The sequence below is a fragment of the Dipodomys spectabilis genome, unplaced genomic scaffold (genome assembly GCF_019054845.1).
Source record: "Dipodomys spectabilis isolate Male_0828 unplaced genomic scaffold, ASM1905484v1 ptg000024l, whole genome shotgun sequence".
NCBI classification, from domain to species: domain Eukaryota; kingdom Metazoa; phylum Chordata; class Mammalia; order Rodentia; family Heteromyidae; genus Dipodomys; species Dipodomys spectabilis.
The window spans coordinates 29,933,594-29,956,226 of record NW_024870701.1 but is presented as its reverse complement, the minus strand read 5'-3'; the positions used below and the strand labels follow the sequence as shown (position 1 = coordinate 29,956,226).

General features: G+C 39.9%; 1 protein-coding gene across 4 annotated transcripts in view; it reads right to left on the bottom strand.

The window, feature by feature from the left end:
- CUNH18orf54 (chromosome unknown C18orf54 homolog) overlaps positions 1 to 22,633 on the bottom strand; it is a 51,974-nt gene that overhangs the window by 5,790 nt on the left and 23,551 nt on the right. For 3 of the 4 annotated variants that reach the window (XM_042675186.1, XM_042675187.1, XM_042675184.1), the window contains 2 exons: positions 13,922 to 14,029; positions 8,311 to 8,396 (listed from right to left, as the gene is read on the bottom strand). In XM_042675186.1, the coding sequence (XP_042531120.1) occupies positions 13,939 to 14,029 (91 nt within the window). In that variant the 3' untranslated portion in view covers positions 8,311 to 8,396; positions 13,922 to 13,938. Of the gene's footprint in view, positions 1 to 1,298; positions 1,453 to 4,528; positions 4,763 to 7,447; positions 7,655 to 8,159; positions 8,397 to 13,921; positions 14,030 to 22,633 lie in introns of those variants that run through there. The other variant, XM_042675189.1, reaches the window with a different exon arrangement.

Here is a 22,633-nt window from a genome sequence, read left to right as displayed (position 1 = left end):
ACACAGTTAAGAGTCTTTTCTACCTTTCAAGCTCTTTTTCTAATACAGATTGTCCCCCTTTAGGATATTCTATTCAACTCAGAGAATACGGCTAGAAAATTCTGTAGCCATTCTGTACCTCATCCTTCAAGTCAGCTATCTAGTCCTGTCTATCTCTGCTTCCCAGCAATTCTCTCCCTCTCACAACTGCCTTCGTCCTTCGTGCGCTCCTGGACTGTGAGAGTACTTGATCTCATCTGCCACTATCAGCCACTTCCTTTCTATTCTCTATGATTCAGGTACTTACTTGAAAAAGCTAAAGATCTTTACTTGTCTCCCTTATTACTAATTAGTTCCTCTGCCCTCCCATTAAGGTATAGTACAAAAGCAATTTGTCTTCTGAACCCTGCAATGATTGGGTCCTTCCTCTCTTACCAGCTTTCTCTGGTAGCATTTCTTAGACGTAATACATACCCACCATACTTTGAATACCTTTTTCACTTGCTTTTTTCTTCCTAGACTCTTACCACCTACTCTGTTGAGAACTATGGTTTTACTCAAATTGTTCTTGACTGTGGCCCATCATTAAAAAAAAAAAAATCTCGCTTAGCAACATCTTATACGGTCATATGTGCATAGCTTTTGACCTTTTCTGCTTGTCTGGTAAGATTATCCTAGACGTAAACTAGTTATTGCAAATAAGGGAAACCATGGGACCTATATTTCTTTGGGCCTGGTTTACTTGACTTAGCATAATTTTTTCCAAGTCTTTCCATTTCCTAACAAATGGGGCAGTGTCATTTCTTTGTTGCTGTTGGTAAAGTACTTACAATGCACCATGTGATTTCTTTTGTTTCTTTTGTATGTTCTTCCCCCATGGTATAACCCCTGTTTTCACTGCATTTGATTCCAGTACCCTGCATCCTGTATATTAACATTTTTCTAATTTGGGGAGGGGAAGGGGAGTAACAAAATGCTGAAACAACGATACAGGGTGACCCATTCTAACAATGAAACAAGACACTATGTTGAAAATGAACTTTATAACTTTGGTGGGGAAAGGGAGGAGTTGGGAAGGTGGGGAGAGAAGGGATGGTAGGGGAAAAACAGAGAAGGGGGTAACAATGCTCGAGAGGAAATGCACTCACTACCTTACTCATACAACTGTAAACCCTCTGTACAGTATCTTTACAATAAAAAAAATTTTTAAAAATCTGTCAATCTAATCTACATATATGCAAATTTATCTAGATCTCTAGATCTTTATCAATATAGATGTAGACATAACTGAACAGCCTGAATTGAAAAACACACCATACCTTTAAGGTCAAAAAAGTATCTCCATACAAGGCTATCAGGAGATTGTCCATAACTAACATTTGTAACCAGTTCTGCCAAGTTGGGAGGAAGATTGACTCCTTGATCTTCTGCTTGTTTATGGAATTTTCTAATGAAATCAATTCCACCTTCAGGCTGAAATACATATGAAACCACATACAACATTTAATGAAACATTCTATACACGTTAACAGTAGAAAGAAGAGTAGCATAGCCATCAAGGTTGCCCAGGCAGAAGAGCTAACCAATTTCCCCTTATGCTTGTGACATGAAAACCCTCTAACTTTTCCATGTGTTTTTTTTGTTTGTTTGTTTTTAGTTTTTTATTTTGTCAATTGTGGGGCCTGAACTCTGGGCTTGGGCGCTGTCCCTCAGCTCTTCAGCTCAATGCTGGTGCTCTACCACTTGAGCCACAGTACCACCTCCAGCTTTTTCTGCTTATGTGGTGATGAGGAATCGAGCCCAGGGCTTTGTGCATGCAAGGCAAGCACTCTACCACTGAGATACCCTCCCAGCCCTGTGTTTTGGTTTTAAATGTGTCTTTTTTTCCTTCAGTGCTGGAGCTTGAACTCTGGGCCTGGGTGCTATCCCTGAACTACTTTTGCTCAAGGCTAGCAGTCTAACACTTGAGTCACAGCTCCACTTCCAGTTTTTTTTTTTCTGTGATTAATTGGAGATAAGAGTTTCTCAAACTTTCCTGCCCAGGCTGACTTCCAACCACAATCCTCAGATCTGAGACTCCTGGGTAGCTACGATTATATGCAGCCAACTTAAATGGTTCTTTATAGACAGAACAAACACCTGCACAAACATACATTATTTCTCATGCTTACCAATACTCTCTGTGGTAGAATATTTCTCTAGACCACAAGAAGCCACTACAAGTACATTAATCTCGACAACTTCCTGTAGAGTCCTAAATTTATCACAGAATTCCTCCAGTGCCAATCGTGGACCAGCAGCAGTTCTGCCCCATTTGCACTGTGAGCATCCTCACATCACTCTGTAGCCAGTTGTCCCTCAGGATACTTAGAGAGATCAAAAGTAGTGATTCTAAGGTCTAACTTGCAGGCTGGTCAGAAAATCCTTTTCATGTTTTTGCACAATAGGGTGACCACTGACAATAATATACCATACATGTTAAAAAGCTAGAAGAAATTATTTTAGAAGTTTTTCACCATAAAGAACTGATAACAGCTGGGCATTAGTGGCTCACGCCTGTAATCCTAGCTACTCAGGAGGCTGAGAGCTGAGTATCACGGTTCAAAGCCAGCCCAGGCAGGAAAGTTCATGGAACTCTTATCTCTAATAAACCACCAGAAAACTGGAAGTAGCACTGTTGCTCAAGTGGTAGAGTTCTTGCCTTGAGCCAAAGAGCTGAGGTACAGCACCCAGGCCCAGAGTTCAAGCCCCATGACTGACAAAAAAAAAACAAACAAACAACTGATAACTAAGGAGGTAAGTTTAAGTTAATTTAAGCATTATATGATAGATATCAAAACATGGTAGCTCATGAATTAGTAAAAATAAATTTTAAAATTCTAAGTACACTTCTTCAGGAAAAGTATGGGAATTGTTTAATGACATTAAGAAAAGATGATTTCAGGATCCTTGTTATCCTCTCCTCTTGTTCATCAATCGGGAAGTGCTCCTCTTCCCCTTTTCTCTCTACTTTATCCTGCTTTCCTAATTAAGTCCTGTCAACTTCTTTGTGAGTTTCCATTTTAGTGGAAAACCTCAAGGTGTTTTCTGTTGTGGATCTCATTATTCTCTGATTTGGGAGACTGGGAAGCTGAGTAGAGGATTTCCTCCATTCTTATCCTCTCCTTTCTCTGGTAACAGAAGTTTTTACAAGCTTAGGCAAGAGGTAAAGTTCACAATGTTTGGCATGTAGAACTTGTTTTAAAATGGTGCCAAACAGATAATAAAATAAGGTAATAGTATTGAGTCAACTAAGTAAAATATAAAGTCTCTGAACATACATAGGTTTTTCTACATAGTATTTATTTTTAAGTTTTACCTAGATGTTTGAAACATAACTATTAGTCCCATCAGGCATTTAGAATGTCCTTATTCTAAAGTTTCTCATTAGATATGAGTGTCCTGGTTGATTTCTTCCTATATATTTTCTCTCATCAAAAAGTGAACTTAACCATTTCACCTATCTCCTATATTTGGGGGAAGTTTGTACCCTGTGCTTGTAAATTCCTACTTGTAAGTAATTACATTGCCATTTTGTAAGCTATCAAGAAACTTTAGAATTACAAAATTGATTTTGACAAGAATAAATGGAGCTCAACTGAGAAACAGAAAATACATGTTTTGTTGTTTTCCTCCTCTGAATATTTTGTTCTTTATTTGGACTTGAAATAAGAATATCATACAAACGATCATCTTAATTAGCACAACTAAATGAATTTAAATAATAACTTCAGGGGCTAGAAAGGGGCTTAGAGGTAGAGTGCTTGCCTTACATGCATGAGGCCCTGGGTTCAATTCCTCAGCACCACATAAGCAGAAAAAGGTGAAAGTGGTGCTGTGGCTCAAGTGGTAGAGTGCTAGCCTTGAGCTGAAGAGCTGAGGGACAGCGCCCAGTCCCAGAGTTCAGGCCCCACGACCGATAAAAAAATAATAATAATTTCAACATTTTTGATAAGCATTACATTTTTAATTTTAAAATATAATTTACTCATTGTACAATTCATAAAATGAAAAGAAAATATGGTCTATTACACGTAGCAAACTTCTTACAGAAAAAATGACTTTCTGAAGAGTTTATGACTCCTCAGGGATATAAATTATAGCAATTTTCCATTGACTATATCATAATCTTTCTGCCAATATATTATAATTACCTATGGAAGATCTACATTACATGAAGGAAAATAAAAAGCAATCAAACTTCAACACTTTTTGTCTGTACTAGAAACACAAGATATACTTTTAGGCCATTATTTAAATGACTGTAACTATTAGCCAGCTTCTTCTAATCTGTGTAGATTACTGCCTAGAAACACAACTATTTATGCTCTCTGTGTGCCTATGTAGAGAATACTTTCATGGTAATACGTGCTTTCAGAAATGGCCTGTACCTGGAAGTAGTGCTGTGGCTCAAGTGGTAGAGTGCTAGCCTTGAACTAAAGAGCTGAGGAACAGCGCCCAGGCTCAGAGTTTAAGCTCCATGACCAACAAAAAAAGAAATGGCCTGTACCTTAAGTGACCTGGAAGCAATATCTTCAGGCGTAGAAAAGAATACATCATCAATGTCCAGAGTCTGAAGTTCATCATGTGTTGAGAAGAAGAGCAAGAAAAAGCAGTCTTCATTGCCCACATTTTTTATCCAGTGTAGTGTATTTTTAGGGAAGAAGATCACCTGGCCAGCTGTGACATTGTAAGTGGTAGCTACTTCACCACCATCATCAACCACCCCAATCCATGCTGTTCCCTGAAATACAAACAGAAAAGCAGACTTTACTTCATGCAGAACAATGTTTTTCAATCTGTTTTTATTACCTTTCTTCTAAGCTGTTTTCAAACTTACTTTCCAATCACCACCCTATAAAAATTTAATACCATAGATATATTAGATCATTATTTGTCTATCTATATATCTATATGTACAGATACATATATGTGAGTATCTTTACTTTGTATAAAAAGAGTAAAACTGCCAATTCCTCCATCCTCCGTAGGGGCGTTGGGATGCCATGTTTTAGAATTCAAGAGAGTGAAGCACCATATATAAGATGTGTTCATGGGCTGGGAAGGTGGCTCAGTGGTAGAGCGCTTGCCTTGCATGCATGAGGCCCTGGGTTCGCTTCCTCAGCACCACATAAGAAAAAAGAAAAAAGCCGGAAGTGGTGCTGTAGCTCAAGTGGTAGAGTGCTAGCCTTGAGCTGAAGAGCTGAAGGACAGTGCCCAGGCCCAGAGTTCAGGCCCCACGACTGGACCCAAAAAATAAATAAAATAAAATAAAATAAATAAAAGATGTGTTCATGCTCACATTCATATATGTGTATATTTTCCAGATAACAGTTTGCATATAATTTTAATAACAGTATCAGCTCACCCTTATTGCTTTTATTCTGACAGATATCTATCAAAACACTTGACTAATTCAATTATTCCTTATGTCAAATATATGAAAATTAGTATTGGTATTATCCCATTTTACAGAGAAGAACATGAAGTTTGGAAAGAATGTAATAATTTCCCAACATTAAAAAGCTTAAGGTCTAGATCTAAGCAGTCTGGCGCCAAAGTCTACACTTTTTGATCATATTACATCACACTTTGGTTCTGCTGATTTGAAAGTCTCTATTTTCTTTCAGTTTCTACTCTGATCTTCAGTATTGCACTATAAGGTATAGAATACAAGGGTGAATGAAAAAGAAGCCTTTGTTCTACCTATACAGATAACATATGTAACTTGGATGAAGGGATATTAAAAATATAAGAGAAAGGTGTACTCTACAGAACTCTGTCTTCATCTACACACAAAGAACTACAGAATCTCTCTTTTCCAGTCAAGGCACCAACAACTCCAGGCACATAGCACAGGCAGCATAGTTTCTGCCAGGCCAAGCACATTATTTCTCCCTCTCCCTCTCTCCATTCCCCTTCCTGTCCTTCCTCCTATTCCTCCTCCTTCACTACCTCCTTTTTCTCCTCTTCCTCTTCCCACCTCTCTCTCTTTCTCTCTCTCCCTCTTCCTTTCTCTCTCCACTATAATGTGAGCACTCTTTTTCATTGGAACCTTGACCTGTTCATAAGAGTTGATGATCTTGCCAGGTGCTGGTGGTTCACACCTATAATCCTAGCTGTTCTGGAGGCTGAGATCTGAGGATCAAAATTCAAAGCCAGCCTGGGCAGGAAAATCCATGAGACTCTTATTTCCAATTAACCATCAGAAAACCAGAAGTGGTGCTGTGGCTCAAAGTGGCAGAGCACTAACCTTGAGCATAAAATCTCAGAGACAGTGCCCATGCCCTGCGTTCAAGCCCCACGACTGACCCCAAAATATTATGATGATCTCATAATTTTCTTGAGAGCGTAGAAAATATTCAACTCCAACAGTCTGAATTTAGAAACTGATGTAAACTTTTCTTGAACTTCCAGAACTACCTTCCCAGGCTGGGCTATATCCTAGAATGTATATAGTAGCATGTGCTTCAGAGCAATTTTCCTAGTGTGGAGTTTGTTTAGGGCTCTCCTTTGAGGAAAGTCTACTTAACTGCCTTTCCTTTCTCTTACTGCTATAGCATTGCTGAGCCAACAATATGAAAATTAAGCCTTCCAGAGATTATTCTCCTTTATCAACTTTGTATATACAGAGAAGGCAAAAAGAAACATCGACTATGTCACTTCATTTCCATGAGCCTTTATGAAAAATAGAAAGGGTTTAGTCTTATTTAGATCAAACTCTAATCTCTCTTGTTATAAATTTTAAAACTGAATAAACTGTCCAAATATAAAAAGTACTCTTAATTATCAATAATGAAAAATGCACCATAAATCGGCTGCAGATGGTAAATGTAAAATAGACCAACATGGTAACAGTCAACTACAAAAGTTCTAGGAGGGCTCAGTCACTACTGTTTCACCAGTGTCTGGCATATAGAAGTTCTATAGATATTTTTTTAATTAACAAATTAGCTTAAACTCAGCTAATACATTCATTTCACCCCAAGGTGTGTTGATTTCATTTGACTTAGAATATTTTAAAAGTTCTAAACAAAAAAAGGCATGTAATGGCAACCCTGGAGATACACAAGGCTGAATATCCACAAGCTCATTGATGATCCCAATTGCTGCTTTTTTCCTAAGGATATTTCTTTGATCATTATCTCAGAGCTGCCAGTTTTAGATTTGGAACTGAGAACTAAAAGTGATCTTTTTAATGGGTAGCATATTTTTTTAAAAAATGATGTTATAGCAAAAAATTCAAAGTGATAACAAAAATAAATAAGCTAGTGCTTGAAGGTACTCCTAACTTATCTAACTGAATCTAATTGAAAGCCTGGGTGTTTGTCTATCACTTAGTTATATAATTTTTGTAACAACTAAAATAATACCCTGAGGAGACACAACATAGATGCTTAAGAGCAGAGTATTCTCGAACCTGTCATACCTGTACTAGGTAGCCATGTTCATTGGCATTGAAGTGCCAGTGAGGGGCCCGGAGGCCTTTGCTTTTTATTCTCAGGGTCCCCAGAGTTATCTGTGATCTCTGACTGTTCAAGTTGGTGCCAAAGGCCTCCTCTTCTTCACTAAGATAGTCTTTGATATTGTTCCTGTACCGTGCCCACTGGATTTCACCACCAGGGAATTCAAACACCTAAAAAATAAAAGCATGGGCAAGCCAGTCATCAGCATGAAAGCCACCAACATAGTGGGCAGAACCCCTCAGAATAATCATGCAGCCAGAACAGAAGTGGCAGTGGTAGTGAGGTAAATTTTTCAAATCTCAAAGAGACAAGGAATAAGACTTCAGCAAGAGGACAGAAGTGACAGTAATGATATGTACAGTGTGATATAGGCAGTGTATCATCCTAATTGTTGTTGTTGTTGTTGTTTAATAGCCAGCTAGCTTGGCTAGAGAAGAGAGGGATTTCATTTGTCGCTGCAATTATCTTCTCCAACTAGGCACATAGTGATCTACTGGAAATTTTTTGCCTAAAACAAATATAAACACAATTCTCCCCTCCTCCCTATCCCTTGCCCCTTTTCATCCTGCTGGCCCTTCCAATAGAACAAAGCTGAATAACGTGTACTGGAAATGTACTTTTGTAAACACCATTTATTTACTGAAAACTATTTTCTGTTGTATAGAGGATTCATACCTTGGATTTAGGTAAATGATTAAGAAACTGGAATTTTGGATCAACCACCTTCTTCTGTACTTTGTGAGCAGTGGTTGGAGGAAACCAGGCTTGAGATGCCACATGAACATTTAAATGAGGCTGAGAGTTGTTAACATGAACCAAGGAGAGAATCAGTACTCCAATTGCTGTGGTGATGACACAGGCCAAGAGACACAGCAGGAAAATGCTCATCAGTGACCACTGCCTCTCCTTTTCCTACAAGAAATTAGAAAGTCATTATTCTTTTCATGATACATTAGCAATATTGGCTTTTCTCAATTTCTTAAGGTTTTAGATAAATCTGTCTCATATGCCTGATGAGGCTCAGAAAAGAACAATGACTTGGGAAAGTCACACCACTGTCAATAATTATGGATCTAAAAATTAGTCCTCCTGATTCCTTCCCTGCTGCTTCCAGTGAAAATCGCTGCAATGAATATGGTCCAGTGCCCTCAAAGAAAGGCTTACATCTGCATACATCACACAGCTAGCATTTTAAAAGGAAAACCACACTGTAGCATGTGACGCGGGCTCTCCCTGAGCCTCCGAGCACAGTGCTTCAACAGGCATTGGGGTCCCCCGTAATCCCAGGCCTTGGGTCTTCTCAAACTCGGGGTGAATTCACGCGACGACGAAGTCCACTTCCGGAGAAGGTTCAGGACGGTGGCGCTCTCACAGGTAAACTTGTGTCTCTGACCAAACAGAGATTCAGGGCCAGGGGACACACTTTACCTCGAGAGACCCACTCCGTTCTCGCTCTGAATGTCAGGAACTTGTCCACCTGCGGGAGCTTCGTCCCTCGGGCGGGCCGAAGGGAGGGAAGCGTGAGAGGGAGTGGAGCCCTGGAGGGGAGCAGCAGTGGGGCCACGGAGGATCGCGCCCTGGTCGGGGGGGGGGGGGGGGGGGGGGAGGTGGAGGGCCGCCGGCCTTGCCGCAGCCATCCCCTAGTGCCCCGCTGCGCCCCGCCGGCCCCACGCCCCCAGAGCTACCTCCACACCGCTCTGCGGGCTCCGCAGACCGGCACAGGCCTTCAGCCTCCCCCGCCAGCCACCGCCTCCGCCGCCCTCCAGATGCTGCGGATGCCCAATGCCGCCGGCCCAGCGATCCACTCATCCACCGGCCCGCCGGCGCCCTGCTCCACCTGGTCGCGCCAGCGCCCGGACCCCCACTCAGAACCGGCCGGCTGCCCCCACCGCCCCCACCAGACAGACAGACAGACAGACAGACACACACACACACACACACACACACACACACACACACGCACGCACACGCAAACACACCCTCGCAGGCCTCGCCTGCCCAGCGCTCCACCAGCTACAGATCCTGTGAGTATGGTCCCCATCAGATCAGGGACCATTCCCTGGGGGACCCAAAGTCCCGATCCAAGCCCTGGCCTGAGGGATCAGAAGGGCGCACCGACCTAACCTCTAGCTCTTTATCGTCGAGGCCACTGGTGCGTAAGTCAGGGAGCGAGCGTGTTTCTTGGGACTGGTTGCCCCGCCCTCGTTTTCTCCGCTTCCCCCCACGCCCCACCCGCCAGCTGTACAGTTCATCTCCAACAGTGTCCTGAGTGAGTATCGCTGTTGCATTGGTTCGCCCTTTGTCCTCTGTCTCACCATTTGTCTCACCTTCCCTAATTCAGATAAATGTATATACAATACCCGGGGTACCAAAATCAGCTACAGTGACAACGGGATAAACCACAGGGGGAGCATAAATAAAAACACGAAAGAATCAAGAAATTACATAGTGCATTAAAAACAGTAACAACAAAGACAGACTTCTTGTGTCCATGTCTTGGAGTTCACTTCTCTTAGCATCATCTTGTATGGTCATATGTCCATAGCTTTTGAGCTATTCTGCTCATCTACTCGGACTATCCTAGATAGATGTATATTATTACAAATGAGGGAAACCATGGAACCTATGTTTTTCTGGACCTGGCTTACTTCACTTAATGTGATTTTTTTCCCCAAGTTTTTCCATTTCCTAACAAATCGGGCAAAGTCATTCTTTCTGATGGAAGCCCAGAATTCCATTTTATGGGGGAGCTCTATGTTTAGTCTTTTGAGGAACCTCCATACTGTTTTCCAGAGTGGTTGAACAAGTTTGCACTCCCACCAACAGTGTAGCAGGGTTCCCTTTTGGCCACATCCCCTACGGTATCTGCTGTTATTAGATTTCTTGATTATAGCCAATATAACAGGGGTGAGGTGGAATCTCAATGTTGTTTTTATTTGCATTTCTTTTATAGCCGAGATGTGTGTCTATTGGCCATTCTTATTTCCTCTTCAGAGACATATCTCTTTAAGTCTTTAGCCCACTTATTGATGAGGCAGTTGTTTCTTTCAGGATTTGTCTTTGGTGCTTTAGTTTTTGAGTTCTAAGTACATTTTACACATGAGGCCCTTGTCTGTTGTATGGCTAGTGAAGATCTTCTCCCAATGTGTGGGCTTTCTTGCTGGCTATGTCCTTTGCCATGCAGAAGGTCTGCAGTTTAATGCAATCCCATTTGTCCAACGTTTCTTTGATTTGTTGTGTTTCTAGGTTTTTATTAAGAAAATTTCACTTTTCCTAAACCTCCTCTGGCTGCCTGGGAAAGCCCCAGGACACAGCTCTGCCCCTGTACTAACAAATCCAAATCCCCAAAATCTCCCACCATCAGGCCTGAGAATGGGATTCTAGGTAGCAGCCACATTCTCTTGGCTAGAGTGTAAATCCAATCAAACCACAAGGAAAGAGAACCACTGCAAGGCAAACCAGGCTTTACCAAGAAAGAGTTTAAAGGAATTCATGGAGATTCAAGCTCCAAATTTCAAACTCTCTTACAAAGCCATAGTAATAAAAACAGCTGTTACTGGCTAAAGAACAGGCCTGAGGACCAACACAATAAAACTTACCCACATGTGAGCCCACAGACCTATGGTCACCTAATCTTTGACAAGGGAGCCAAAAAAACAGGATGGAAGAAAGACAGCCTCTTCAACAAATGTTGGCAGAATTGGCTAAACACATACAGAAAACTAAAGTTAGATCCTTATATGTCACCCTGCACCAGAATCAATTCCAAATGGATCAAATAACTCAAGGTAAAAGCAGAAAATATTACAAGAAGGAATAGGAGAAACACTAGAGCTCCTTGGCACAGGTCAAAACTATCTTAGTAAAGACCCAGAAACACAACAAACCAAAGAAAGGCTGATAAATGAGATTGAATGAAACTGCAGAGCTTCTGCATGGCAAAGGACATAGCTAGCAAGAAATATCAAAACCCCACAGACTAGGAGAAGATCTTCACTAGCCATATAACAGACAAGGGCCTCATATTTAACATATACCTAGAGCTCAAGAAATTAAATTCCCCCCAAACAAACCCCCAAAGAAACAACCACCTCACTAAAAAGTGGGCCAAAGACTTAAAGAGACTTTTCTGAAGAGGAAATATAAATGGCCAAGGGACACATGAAGAACTGTTCAACATCTCTGGCTATAAAAGAAATGCAAATCAGAACACTGAGATTCTACCTTGCCCCAGTTAGAATGGCTATAATCAAGAAAAGTAGTAACAGCAGATGATGGAGAGGATGTGGCCAAAGAGGAACCCTACTACACTGTTGGTGGGAGTGAAAATTTGTCTAACCACTCTGGAAAGCAATATGGAGGTTCCTCAAAAGACTAAACATAGAGCTCACCATGATCCAGCAATCCCACTCCTGGGCATTTACCCAAATGATCACAAACAAGGCCATACAAAGCTACCAACACAATCATGTTCATTGCAGCATTATTTACCACAGCTAAGATATGGAACCAATCCAGATGCCCCTCAATAGACAAGTGGATCAAGAGGATATACTATATATACACAATGCAGTTCTATGCTTCCGTCAGAAAGCATACATTGTTCCATTCATAAGGAAATGGAAAGACTTAGAAAAAATTATATTAAATGAAGTAAGCCAGACCCAAAGAAATGTAGGGTGCATGATTTCCCTCATTTGTCAGAACTAGAATATGTCTATGATATTCTTAACAGGTGATCTCAATAACCCAACTGCTTAGTACATAGGACCATAGATAATAAAGTGTATCAACTCCAATGTATGGAAACAAGAGGTTCTTATTAGACCCTGTATGTAGTTTGTCCTTTTCTCTTTTTTTCATTTCTCTTAGTTTTCTGTACCTTGTGTCTTATATATAAGATTATTCAATACATGGAAGGGAAAGGGAATCACAGAAACAGTAGAACAAAGATGAACCAAAGCAACATTGATACTCACTTGAAACTACGTTGGATACGAACATTACAACTTGTGGGGAAGGGGAATAGGAAGGGGTAAGTGGGAGATAATGAGGGATGGGTTAACAATGATTAAAAATAAATGTATTCATTACCTTACTTATGTAACTGTAACCCCTGCTCATCATCTTTTCAATAAAAATAAAATACAATTATTAAAAAAAGTACATTTCCCATAGTAATCTAGAACGTATACGTATAAGTGCCCATATACATACACCGTTTAAGCAAGTTATATTCACATATACCATTTAAGCAAGTTTCACAAGCACTACTTGTTATACAATTCATTTCTACATGTTCATTCCAGTACATCATGTACATGTATATATATCACGACTAATGGATACATCCTGAACTCTGCCTGGATCTTTTTAAATAGACGATCAGGCAAATTATTATTGTGCCTCCTCAAATTGATTGAGAAAGATAACATCAAAAAGAGAGATCATTTTTTAAAAAATCTAGCTGGCTCCATTTCCAGCTTTTTGTAGTTATTTGGAGAAAAGAGTCTCATGGACTTTCCTGTTCAGGCTGGCTTTGAACCACAATCCTCAGATCTCAGCCTCCTGAGTTGCTAGGACTAAAGGCATAGGCCAGTGGTAGAACACTAGCTTTGAGTACAAAAGCTCAGGGACAGTGTCAGGCCCTAAGTTCAAGCCCAAAGATGGGCAGGCAGGCAGGCGGGCATACTGGGGCACATTGGGGCACACCCATGCACAGGCGTATGTACATACACACACACACAAACCAGTTGAACCAGGTGTTGGTGTCATACCTATAAGTCTAACTACTCAGGAGGCTGAGAGCTGAGGATCATAGTTCAAAGCTAGCCCAGGTAGGAAAGTCCACTAAACCACCACACACAAAAAAAATCAGAAGTGGGGCTGTGGCTAGAGTTCAAAGAATTAGCCTTGAACAAAAAAATCTCAAGGGCAGTGCACAAGCCTTGAATCCAAGCACCAGGAATAGTGCACACGAAGGAAAGAAGGAAGGAAGGAAGGAAGGGAGGGAGGGAGGGAGAGAGAGAGGGTGGGAGGGTGGGAGGGAGGGAGGGAAAGGGAAAAAGAAAAAAAAGTTAGCTGAAACAAAACAAGAAATAATCTCCACCTTTAACTTTTCTAAAGTTCACTGATAAGTATGGATAAAAACATTGTCTCTAAAAAGCATCAACTGAGAGGTACATTTTTTTAAGCTGGTGATAATAACCATTAACCTAAAGCATTCATTAATACTCTCAGCCACAATTCAAAGAAAGTTAGGCTATTAAAGAACTACAGAATATGTGAATTAAAGATATATGAGAGAAGACAGAGCAAGAAATACTCAAGAGCAAGAGATGAGGGTCTCCTGAGAGCTTATCTAAACAGCAATTCTTCCTGATTTCTGCATGAGGATTTGGGGAGCACCTTCCCTAGGATGCAAATCCCCATCTTACCATTCTGGAGATGGTGTTCATCTTCCCAATAGACAAAGCTTTCTGTGATCCATCCTCATGCATTTCAAATGCTGAGTTGTCCATGGGCAAAAAGGATCAAATAATTTACTGAAAAAGAAAGGATAAAAGTACGGGTTGTCTCTAAGAGGAGAAGAATGACAATTCTTAAGCAAGGGAACATTTATATACAAATGACAGCCTAGGAAAATAAGGAAGCTACCTATTATAATCCTGGTTCCCGAGAAAAACCCTGATAGAATTGCAAAACAAGAGATCAATAAATACTTGTTTTAGTCCCCAATTCTTTGCCCATGACACATACACAGATAATAACAATCTTACTTCCTCCTTTCATTGTGTCAGGCACTGTGTGTTAAGTAATTTACAACATTATGTGACATCATTCTTACAGAAATCTTGTGCTGTTTTTAAAATCAGGAAACAGCCAAAGGAAGGCACAGCACCTGCCCAAAATCACAGTGCCAGTTTATTGCTGGAGCAAAGGATATAAGGTGTTTTTATTGTTTCATTGGTGATACTGGGGATTAAACTCAGAGTCTCACTCTACCACTTGAGCCACAGATTGACTTCTTTTGCTTTGTTTTCAGATGGTCTTATGCTTTTCCTCCATCCAGCCTTGATCCATTATCCTCTTAACCTCTGGCTCCAGAATAACTGGGATTTCAGGTAAACGCCCCCATTCTTAGTTTGTTTTGAATAGAGTCCTGCTAACTTTTGCTTAAGCTGGCCTCAAAAAATGATCCTCCTATCTCTATCTCCCTAGTAGCTGAGAATGACATTAGTTTTCTATAAGATGTGATGATATATGCTTAGTCTAGAAAAATCTTTCACTTAAATTAATTTTGCCTTTAAATAATGTGGCCAGTGATTTAAGAAATAATCTTGTTAGTTGAAAAAGTTATTTTTATCAGTACATATTATAAAATGATGAGATTTGTTGTGATATTCCCATACATGCATATAATGTACTTAAAATAAAAATGTATATACATTATCTCTCTTGGTGATGAGCAATGGCTTTAGTATTCTATACTTCAGAAAACACCCATTTTTCCTTATTGCCTACCAATTTTTCTACCTTCATTCTTTCTATAAATATTGTTGAATGACTATATTCCAGGCTATTTGACCTTGAAAAGCCTGGGGGAAAATTAAGCAAATTAGGCTCAGATGCTAGGAAGGATTCCAATGGTGTAATGCCTTTGAACAACCTAAGAGTTTAACAAAATGAATATCAGGAAGTTCAATGTGGAACCAGATAACTTGAGGGGATACAACTGGAAGAGATGGAGAGAATGATAAAAGGGTGACATTGATCAAGATGCACTGGACTCACAAATTGGAATTCTGAATTAAAACTCCTTCATACAGCTACTTACTTACTTCAGCAGCTCATAATCTAGTAAAAAAAATTACAACAAAATTGCTGAATTTTATTGTTTGTTAGATGTATGCATAAGGTCCTGTGAGGATGTAGAAAAGCTAAGAAGGCAAGTCTTCACTGAAAATTTGAGGTGAGCTTTCAAGTTGGAATACAGCTGAGTAAGAATACCTAGTCAATTACATCCTATGTCTATAATTGCTCTAGAACAGACTTTGTGGTAAGAACATAGACTAGCTGGATGAGGCCAGTGATTAAGGCTCCCAGGAGGCTGCTTACTGACCCATTTACGTTTTAAACTTAAACAGGTATATCAAACCTAAGATGTGTAAATTTCCATATTTTGACATTTTCCTCCAAAGAGATACTTCTTGAAATGAGTAGATTCTCACTGAAACATAGAATGGCTGCTTTTTATCAAACAACAGTACGGTACAAACTCTTAAAACCAGTTTTACACAATTTGACATGTCTCATGTGAAAATACCCTCCTCAGGCACCTGCATCATTTGGCTGCTGTACTTAGTGTTGATGTGAATGACAGGAGAAGCAAATCTACAACCAAACTACACTAAAACCCACTGAACATTGAAGTAAAAACTTATGTTGCTAGATAAGGTCCTTCTGATCTTTGAAGATAAGAAAGAAGATAAGAAAACTAAAGCCAAACAGGCTAAGTACCTTTCCCATGCTGCAGAGACATCACTAAGCCAAAACAAGACCCAGCTCTCCTCCGATCAGCAGAGCTTCCTTTCCCTGCAACTTCTATATATAGTTAAGGCTTCATGCCTTTGACATACATGTAAAAGACTCAAGATGACTTGAAGTAGGACAGCTGATAGCAGGAATATTATAAACATCACTTAGGACCTGTGAATTTAATTCTGTACTGTTACACAGTGACTCCACACCAATAGTGAGTAGGTGGGTCACTCACATTATCCTCTGAAATAGACTTGGTTCTGTTAGATCAGAAATGCTTAGCAAGATGGGAGAAGAGGAAAAATTGTAAACGTTACCAGATTCTAGAAATAGCAGCCAAATCAAATTGAGCAAGTATCCAATATACAGAAAGTGTAGAGAATTGGTGACTCTGCTGAGTTCCTTGTGACATACGTAATCACACCTCTAATAAGCACTTTCAAGTAAGAGTCATACTACATGCTGTAACCAAAGACAAATATAAACTAATACCCCAAAATTTGGGAAAATGAGTATGTATCACAGTCGTCCATGTTCACTTTAGTGTTTAAATCATGCCTCCATCAATAAACACAAGTTCTCAAATAGTTTATTATGCTGTCACACATAAAATTTGCTCCATTAAACATAATTAGGAAATACGAGATATTCTCATTTATATGTGAAAGCTAAAACGCTGAGAATAGATATAGAGAATAAAATAGTGGTTCCTAAAGCCTGGGAAGGATGAGATGAAATGGGGAAGATAGTTCACAGGTACAGGGGTTCTGAGAGATAGAAAGGATAGCAACTAACATTCTATAGTACCATAGTACTATAGGATAGCTATAATTCATAATTGGATGTATTAAGTAGTACAGAATATTTTTGGTTATTTTCAACACAAAGAAATGATCAATGTCCTGAGGTGGCAGACATGCCAGTTACCTTGATCAGACCATTACACATAGTATACATGCAGTCAGATATCACGGTGTACCCCCAAATTATGTACAATTATCATTTGTCAACTAAAAATAAAAAATACATGTTTAAAGAAAAGTGACAAGGTCACAAAAGGCAACAAAAGACAAGAAGGATTACAAAACTGAGGTGACTATGGAAATGACAAGAATGTGGGCTGGATCCTGAAATATTACAATGACAGTACAGGAAAAACTAGTGAAATCTGAGTGAGACCTATAGTTAATAGTATTATATCGCAATAGTTGAAAATTGTCATACAATTATGTAGATGTTAGCTGGGAAAAAAACTCAGGGTGTATCATTGTCACTCTCCTCTCTAAGAGGAAGAAGAAGGGGGGGCAAAAAAGAGAGGAAGAGAGGGAGGGAAGGCAGAAGAACATCATTTTTACATCTATTTCCTCTTCTTCCTAAGCACACAACTAACACATATTTCTCAACATCCCTTACAGGTTTTGCCATTTGACAGAATTTCTCAGTTAATACAATATGAACAGAAACACAGTGCACTACAACAAAGCAGGAGGTAGCAATGCTGGACAAGAAATGTAGTCATTACCTTACTCATGTAACTGTAACCCTTTTGTACAGTATCTTTACAATATTTTTTAAAAAATATCTTAAAAAGAGAAATGTGGTGCACTATTTCCAAGCTGAGACTTCTACACAGGGGGTAAGCCCTCAGCTTGCTGCCATTCTTCACCAACTGGATGCAGTGATCCCCGGGGGCACAGGGAGCAGTCAGAGCCCCAGGTGGAAGAAAAGTGGGTCTCTACTTCACTGCAGAGTTGTATCACATCCTAAAATGTGTGGTCAGTTTCCTTTTTCCCCCATAAGCTAAAACTAAAACATATGTATAAAAGTTCTACTCTTTAATTCCCATTGGGAGATGATATAAACTCTACTCTTTGGAATTTCTATTTAATCACAAGGGCTAGATATATGTGCATAATATATTGTCAAGTTCAAGAGCTGCTGTCTACGATGCTCCAATTATCAATCCAAGGGATAAACTGAATATATGTTAAGATATGGCTTTCATTATTTGAGTTTATTTTCTAGAACACATTCACTCACAAAGACTATTGGGTGTCTTTTGTTTCTGATTTTGCATTTGGTTTTATGCCAGTACAGGGGCTTGAACTCAGAACTTCAAGCTCCTGTTCAGTTTTTCTGCTCACAGCTGGCACTCTTACCACTTGAGCCATACCAACAGTTCCAAGGCCATTACTTTCCTCAGAAAACCTGAGCCAAGTAGATCATTTTATATAACAGGCTTGTAGAGGAGAAAAAGCTTTGCTATCAAACTCCAAGGAGAAATTTTCCCCATCTCTATAGTATCTGCCTTTGAAAATGTAAACATAACTAGGAAATCTAAACATTTGGGGGGATGGAGTTCCAGTCATGGGGCCTGAACTCTGGGCCTGGGCGATGTCCCTCAGCTCTTCAGCTCAAGGCTAGAGCTCTACCACTTGAGCCACAGCGCTACTTCTGGCTTTTTTCTTTTTGCTTATGTGGTGCTGAGGAATCGAACCCAGGGCCTCATGCATGCAAAGCAAGTGCTCTACCACTGAGCCACCTTCCCAGCCCGGAAATCTAAACATTTTTTATTTGCTGGTGGTCAGGCTTATACCCACTTACTATAAAGCACAAGCACTGACTACTCAGAACAGTAGTTAGTTGTGTGGCCATACCAGTATGTACCAGATAAATATTGGCCCTGCCAATTCAATCAGACCACAAGTTTATAAGGGAGTAGTTGAGAGTGCAAACTGGAGCAACAGGTCAAGGTAACTGAATGATTATTGGGCAATTATCCAGGTAGAAAGGCTGATAAAAATATGCTGGGAAATTCTTTCTAATTAACTTCTTTGAAATTACTACATGTAACAGGATTCTTCAAGGTTCTCTTTATGCAAATGTTTGTTATCCATTAATTAACTTTTAGATGATCCCTAAACATTAGAGATATATGAGATTGTACAATATACCAGACACTGTTGGAAATTCCTGATTAACTGACACAGGTCCTTACCTCAAAGATTTTACAATGTAATGAGTCATTCCAACCAATAAATACATGTAGAAAAACAAATATGAAAAAAAAATAGTTTTTATGATACCCTGACAACAAGATAGGAAAGTCAACTCACTGGTCCCACAGAAAATCAGTGCTATACAGTGAAATTTCAGAGATATGCCCCAAATTACCTAATACATATTCCCACTACTTCCAGACCTATCATTACTCATTCTAGAAGTTCCCTTGTCTTTAAAAACCCTACAACTTCAGGAATTTGATGGGAATGAACTTCTAATAGAGGTGCCATAGAATGCTGGGATGAGTATTGAACTTGTGATTTAAAAACTAAGGATCAAGTATGACGTCATATGCCTGTCATTACAGCTACTAAAGAGACTGAGAAAGGGGGATCATGAACCAAGCAAGAGCAAAGATCCTATCTGAAAAACAAACTAAAAAGTAAAATAACTGTAAGTGTAGCTCAAGTGACTGAACACCTGCCTTGCTTAGCAAGCACAAGGCCCTAAGCTCGATCTCTAGAAAAAGAAGAAAGCAGCTACGTGTCAGAGACCCACACGGACAATCCTAGCTACTTAAGAGACTGAGGTTGGAAAGGCTTTATTCAGTTCAAGGCCAGCTTGGATAGAAAAGTTCTCAAGGCTCCCTTCTCAACCCACAGGTACACAGTGACTCTGTTATCTCAAGCTACAAGGAAAGGTTGAGATTAAAAGGACTGTGTTTCTAGGCAAGATAGAAAAGTCTGGAAGACTCTATCTCCATATAAGGAAGCTGAATTCAGTGGTTCTTGTCTGTAAACCCAACAACAGAAGGAAGCCTAAAGTACACAGGCAGAAAACACCCTGTGTCAGGAATATTTAACTCCATTTTTTGCATGGGGTTTTTCTTTTTCTATTTCTCTCTACTTCAACATTCTCTAATTTAACATTGCTAATTTAAAAAAAAAAAAAATCACTGGGCACCGGTGGCTCACATCTGTAATCCTACCTACTCAGGAGACTGAGATCTGAGGATCTTGGTACAAAGCCAGCCTGGGCAGAAGCCCTTGTGAGACTCCTCTCCAACTAACCACCAGAAAACCAGGAGTGGCACTGTGGCTCAAGTGGTAGAGTACTAGCCTTGAGCTGAAGAGCTCAGGGATAGCGGCGCAGGCCCAGAATTCAAGACCCAACACTGACCAAAAAAAAAAAAAATCCTTGCTAGCTGAGCACGGGTGGCCCATGCCTGTAATCTTAGGAGGCTGAAATCAGAGAATCGAGGTTCAAAGCCAACAAAGACAGGAAAGTCCAGAAGTTTATCTCCAACTAACCACAAAAAAACCAGAAGTGAAATTGTCTTGAGCTAAGAGCTCAGGGACAATACCCAAGCCCTAAGTTCAAGCCCATGACTGACAAAAAAAAAAAAAATCCTTGCTAAAACTTTTTTTTAAATCTTGTCTCAAAAATAACAAGTAAAAACAAAGCTAGAGGCATGACTTCAGTGGCAAACAAGCTTAGAAAACTCAAAGCCCTGAGTTCAAGATCAAGTACTGCCCCCCATAGTATAACCCCTGCTTTCACTGTATTTGATGTCGGTGTAATTGTGGAAGGGAAGGAGAAAAACAAGTCGTTTAGATAAGGATACAGGTGGAAGCGTTGCAACGAGAAGTACAATTTGTCATGTCTAAAACGAACTTTACAACTTTGGTGGGGGGGAGGGTTGGGTGGGGGGAGGGAGGAGGCTGGGAAGGGATGGGAAGGGGAAACAAAGGAGGCTACAATGCTTGATAAGAAATGTACTCATTATCTTGCCCGTGTAATTGTAACCCCTCTGTACAGTATTTTCACAATAAAAAAAAAAAAATGTACTCATTACCTTGCTCATGTAATTGTAACCCCTCTGCATGGTATTTTCACAATTAAAAAAAGTAAATAAAAAAAAAAAAGATCAAGTACTGCCAAGAAAAAGGAAGGAAAAAAGCATCAGGTGTAGCTCCCTTCTACAAAGAAGCATGGTCCAGTTCTTTAACCTTGCTAAGTCAGTTTCCTTATGAGAATCAAAGTAAGGCTTTCCTGAATGACACTGTTATATGCAAATAAGAGCTGTCCTAAGGTTTGTGTTCTGGAGGCTCAGGTCTAATGGGGCAGTGGTGCTGAGGTGGTGCAATCTTTAACTGGCAGAGACTCAAGATTAAGTCACAGATACTCCACCCTCATGAATGGGTCAACGCTGTCTAGAGGGGTGAGTCAGATCTCCTGACTGAATCTTGAGAAATATTATCAGGCCACCTTACAAATTTCCACTCTTTCAAGAATCACTGAATGTAATAAAGATACAATCAGCCACAGGTGGCTCACATCTATACTCAGAAAGCTAGGAGTAGCTTTGATCTGAGGATCAAGGTTCAATTGACCAGCAAAAACTGAGAAATAGAAGAATGGCTCAGGTGGTAGACACCAGTCATGAGCAAGAAAAGCTAAGTGAGATTACAATGCCCCTGAATTCAATCTCTAGTACTGGCAAAAAAAAGTTTTTTAAAGATATAATGAAAACATGCAACATTCTACTTAGTCCCCCAAAGCAAATTAGGAACCTTAAAACGAATCAGGAGATAAACACAATTACAGAAAATTTAGTTTCCAATTCCAGGAAACCAGTTACTGCTCACGTGCATTTGCACGTGTGTCAGGCACAGATCTAGATTGGATCTTACTAGTAAATAAAAACAAGAAGCTGCGGGCTGGTGGCTCATGCCTGTAATCCTAGCTACTCAGGAGGCTGCCATCTGAGGATCACAGTTCAAAGCCAGCCCGGGCAGGAAAGTCTGTGAAACTCTTTACTTCCAACAAACCACCAAAAAACCAGAAGTGGCGCTGTGACTCAAGTGGTAGAGTGCTCACCTTGAGCTGAAGAGCTCAGGGGCAGCACCCAAGTCCAGAGTTCAAAACTGCCAAAAAAAAAAAAAATTATCTGCCCAAATGCAGCTTGCCTCCTAGTAGAAGTAGGATGGATGGAGGGGGAGGGGAAGGAGAAGAATATGTACCTTCATGCTGTGTTAAGAAATGCTAAGTGTGATGTCAGAAGCGGTAAATTTCTTAAGGCAGTCAGGTAAGTCTTGTTTGGAGTTTGGTATAATTGTCTAGAAAAAAAAATGCTATTCTACTCTGAGTCCTTTTTAAAAAAAAAAAAATTAGCTCAGAGAAATGGTTAGTCATAAAGACCAGACCTCATCAACTTGACTCAGAAAGTTATGATATAAATACAAAGATATATAAAGTGTTTCTGAAAAATTTCAACTCACTATAAAATTGAAGAGGTTCACTACTGTCCAGTTTTCTTCCCGTTGAAGGGAATATATTCATTTAGATGTCTCACACTCCAGACAAGTCTTCTACATTAGTGTTTCTTCAAATCATACTACTCTTGCTGCGTTGGGTCCATTCCAGATAAACAGATCACAATTCTTTTAACAATTCCTTTAAATTATTACTGTGTCTATGTTGCAGGCTAAAAACAATACCAGGAGGGTCTGGAACATTCTATTGTTCACAGAGAACAATGATATTTTCAATAACGTCAATTACAAGGAGGTTTTTAAGAGCGCCCACAAGCCAAATTCTGATCA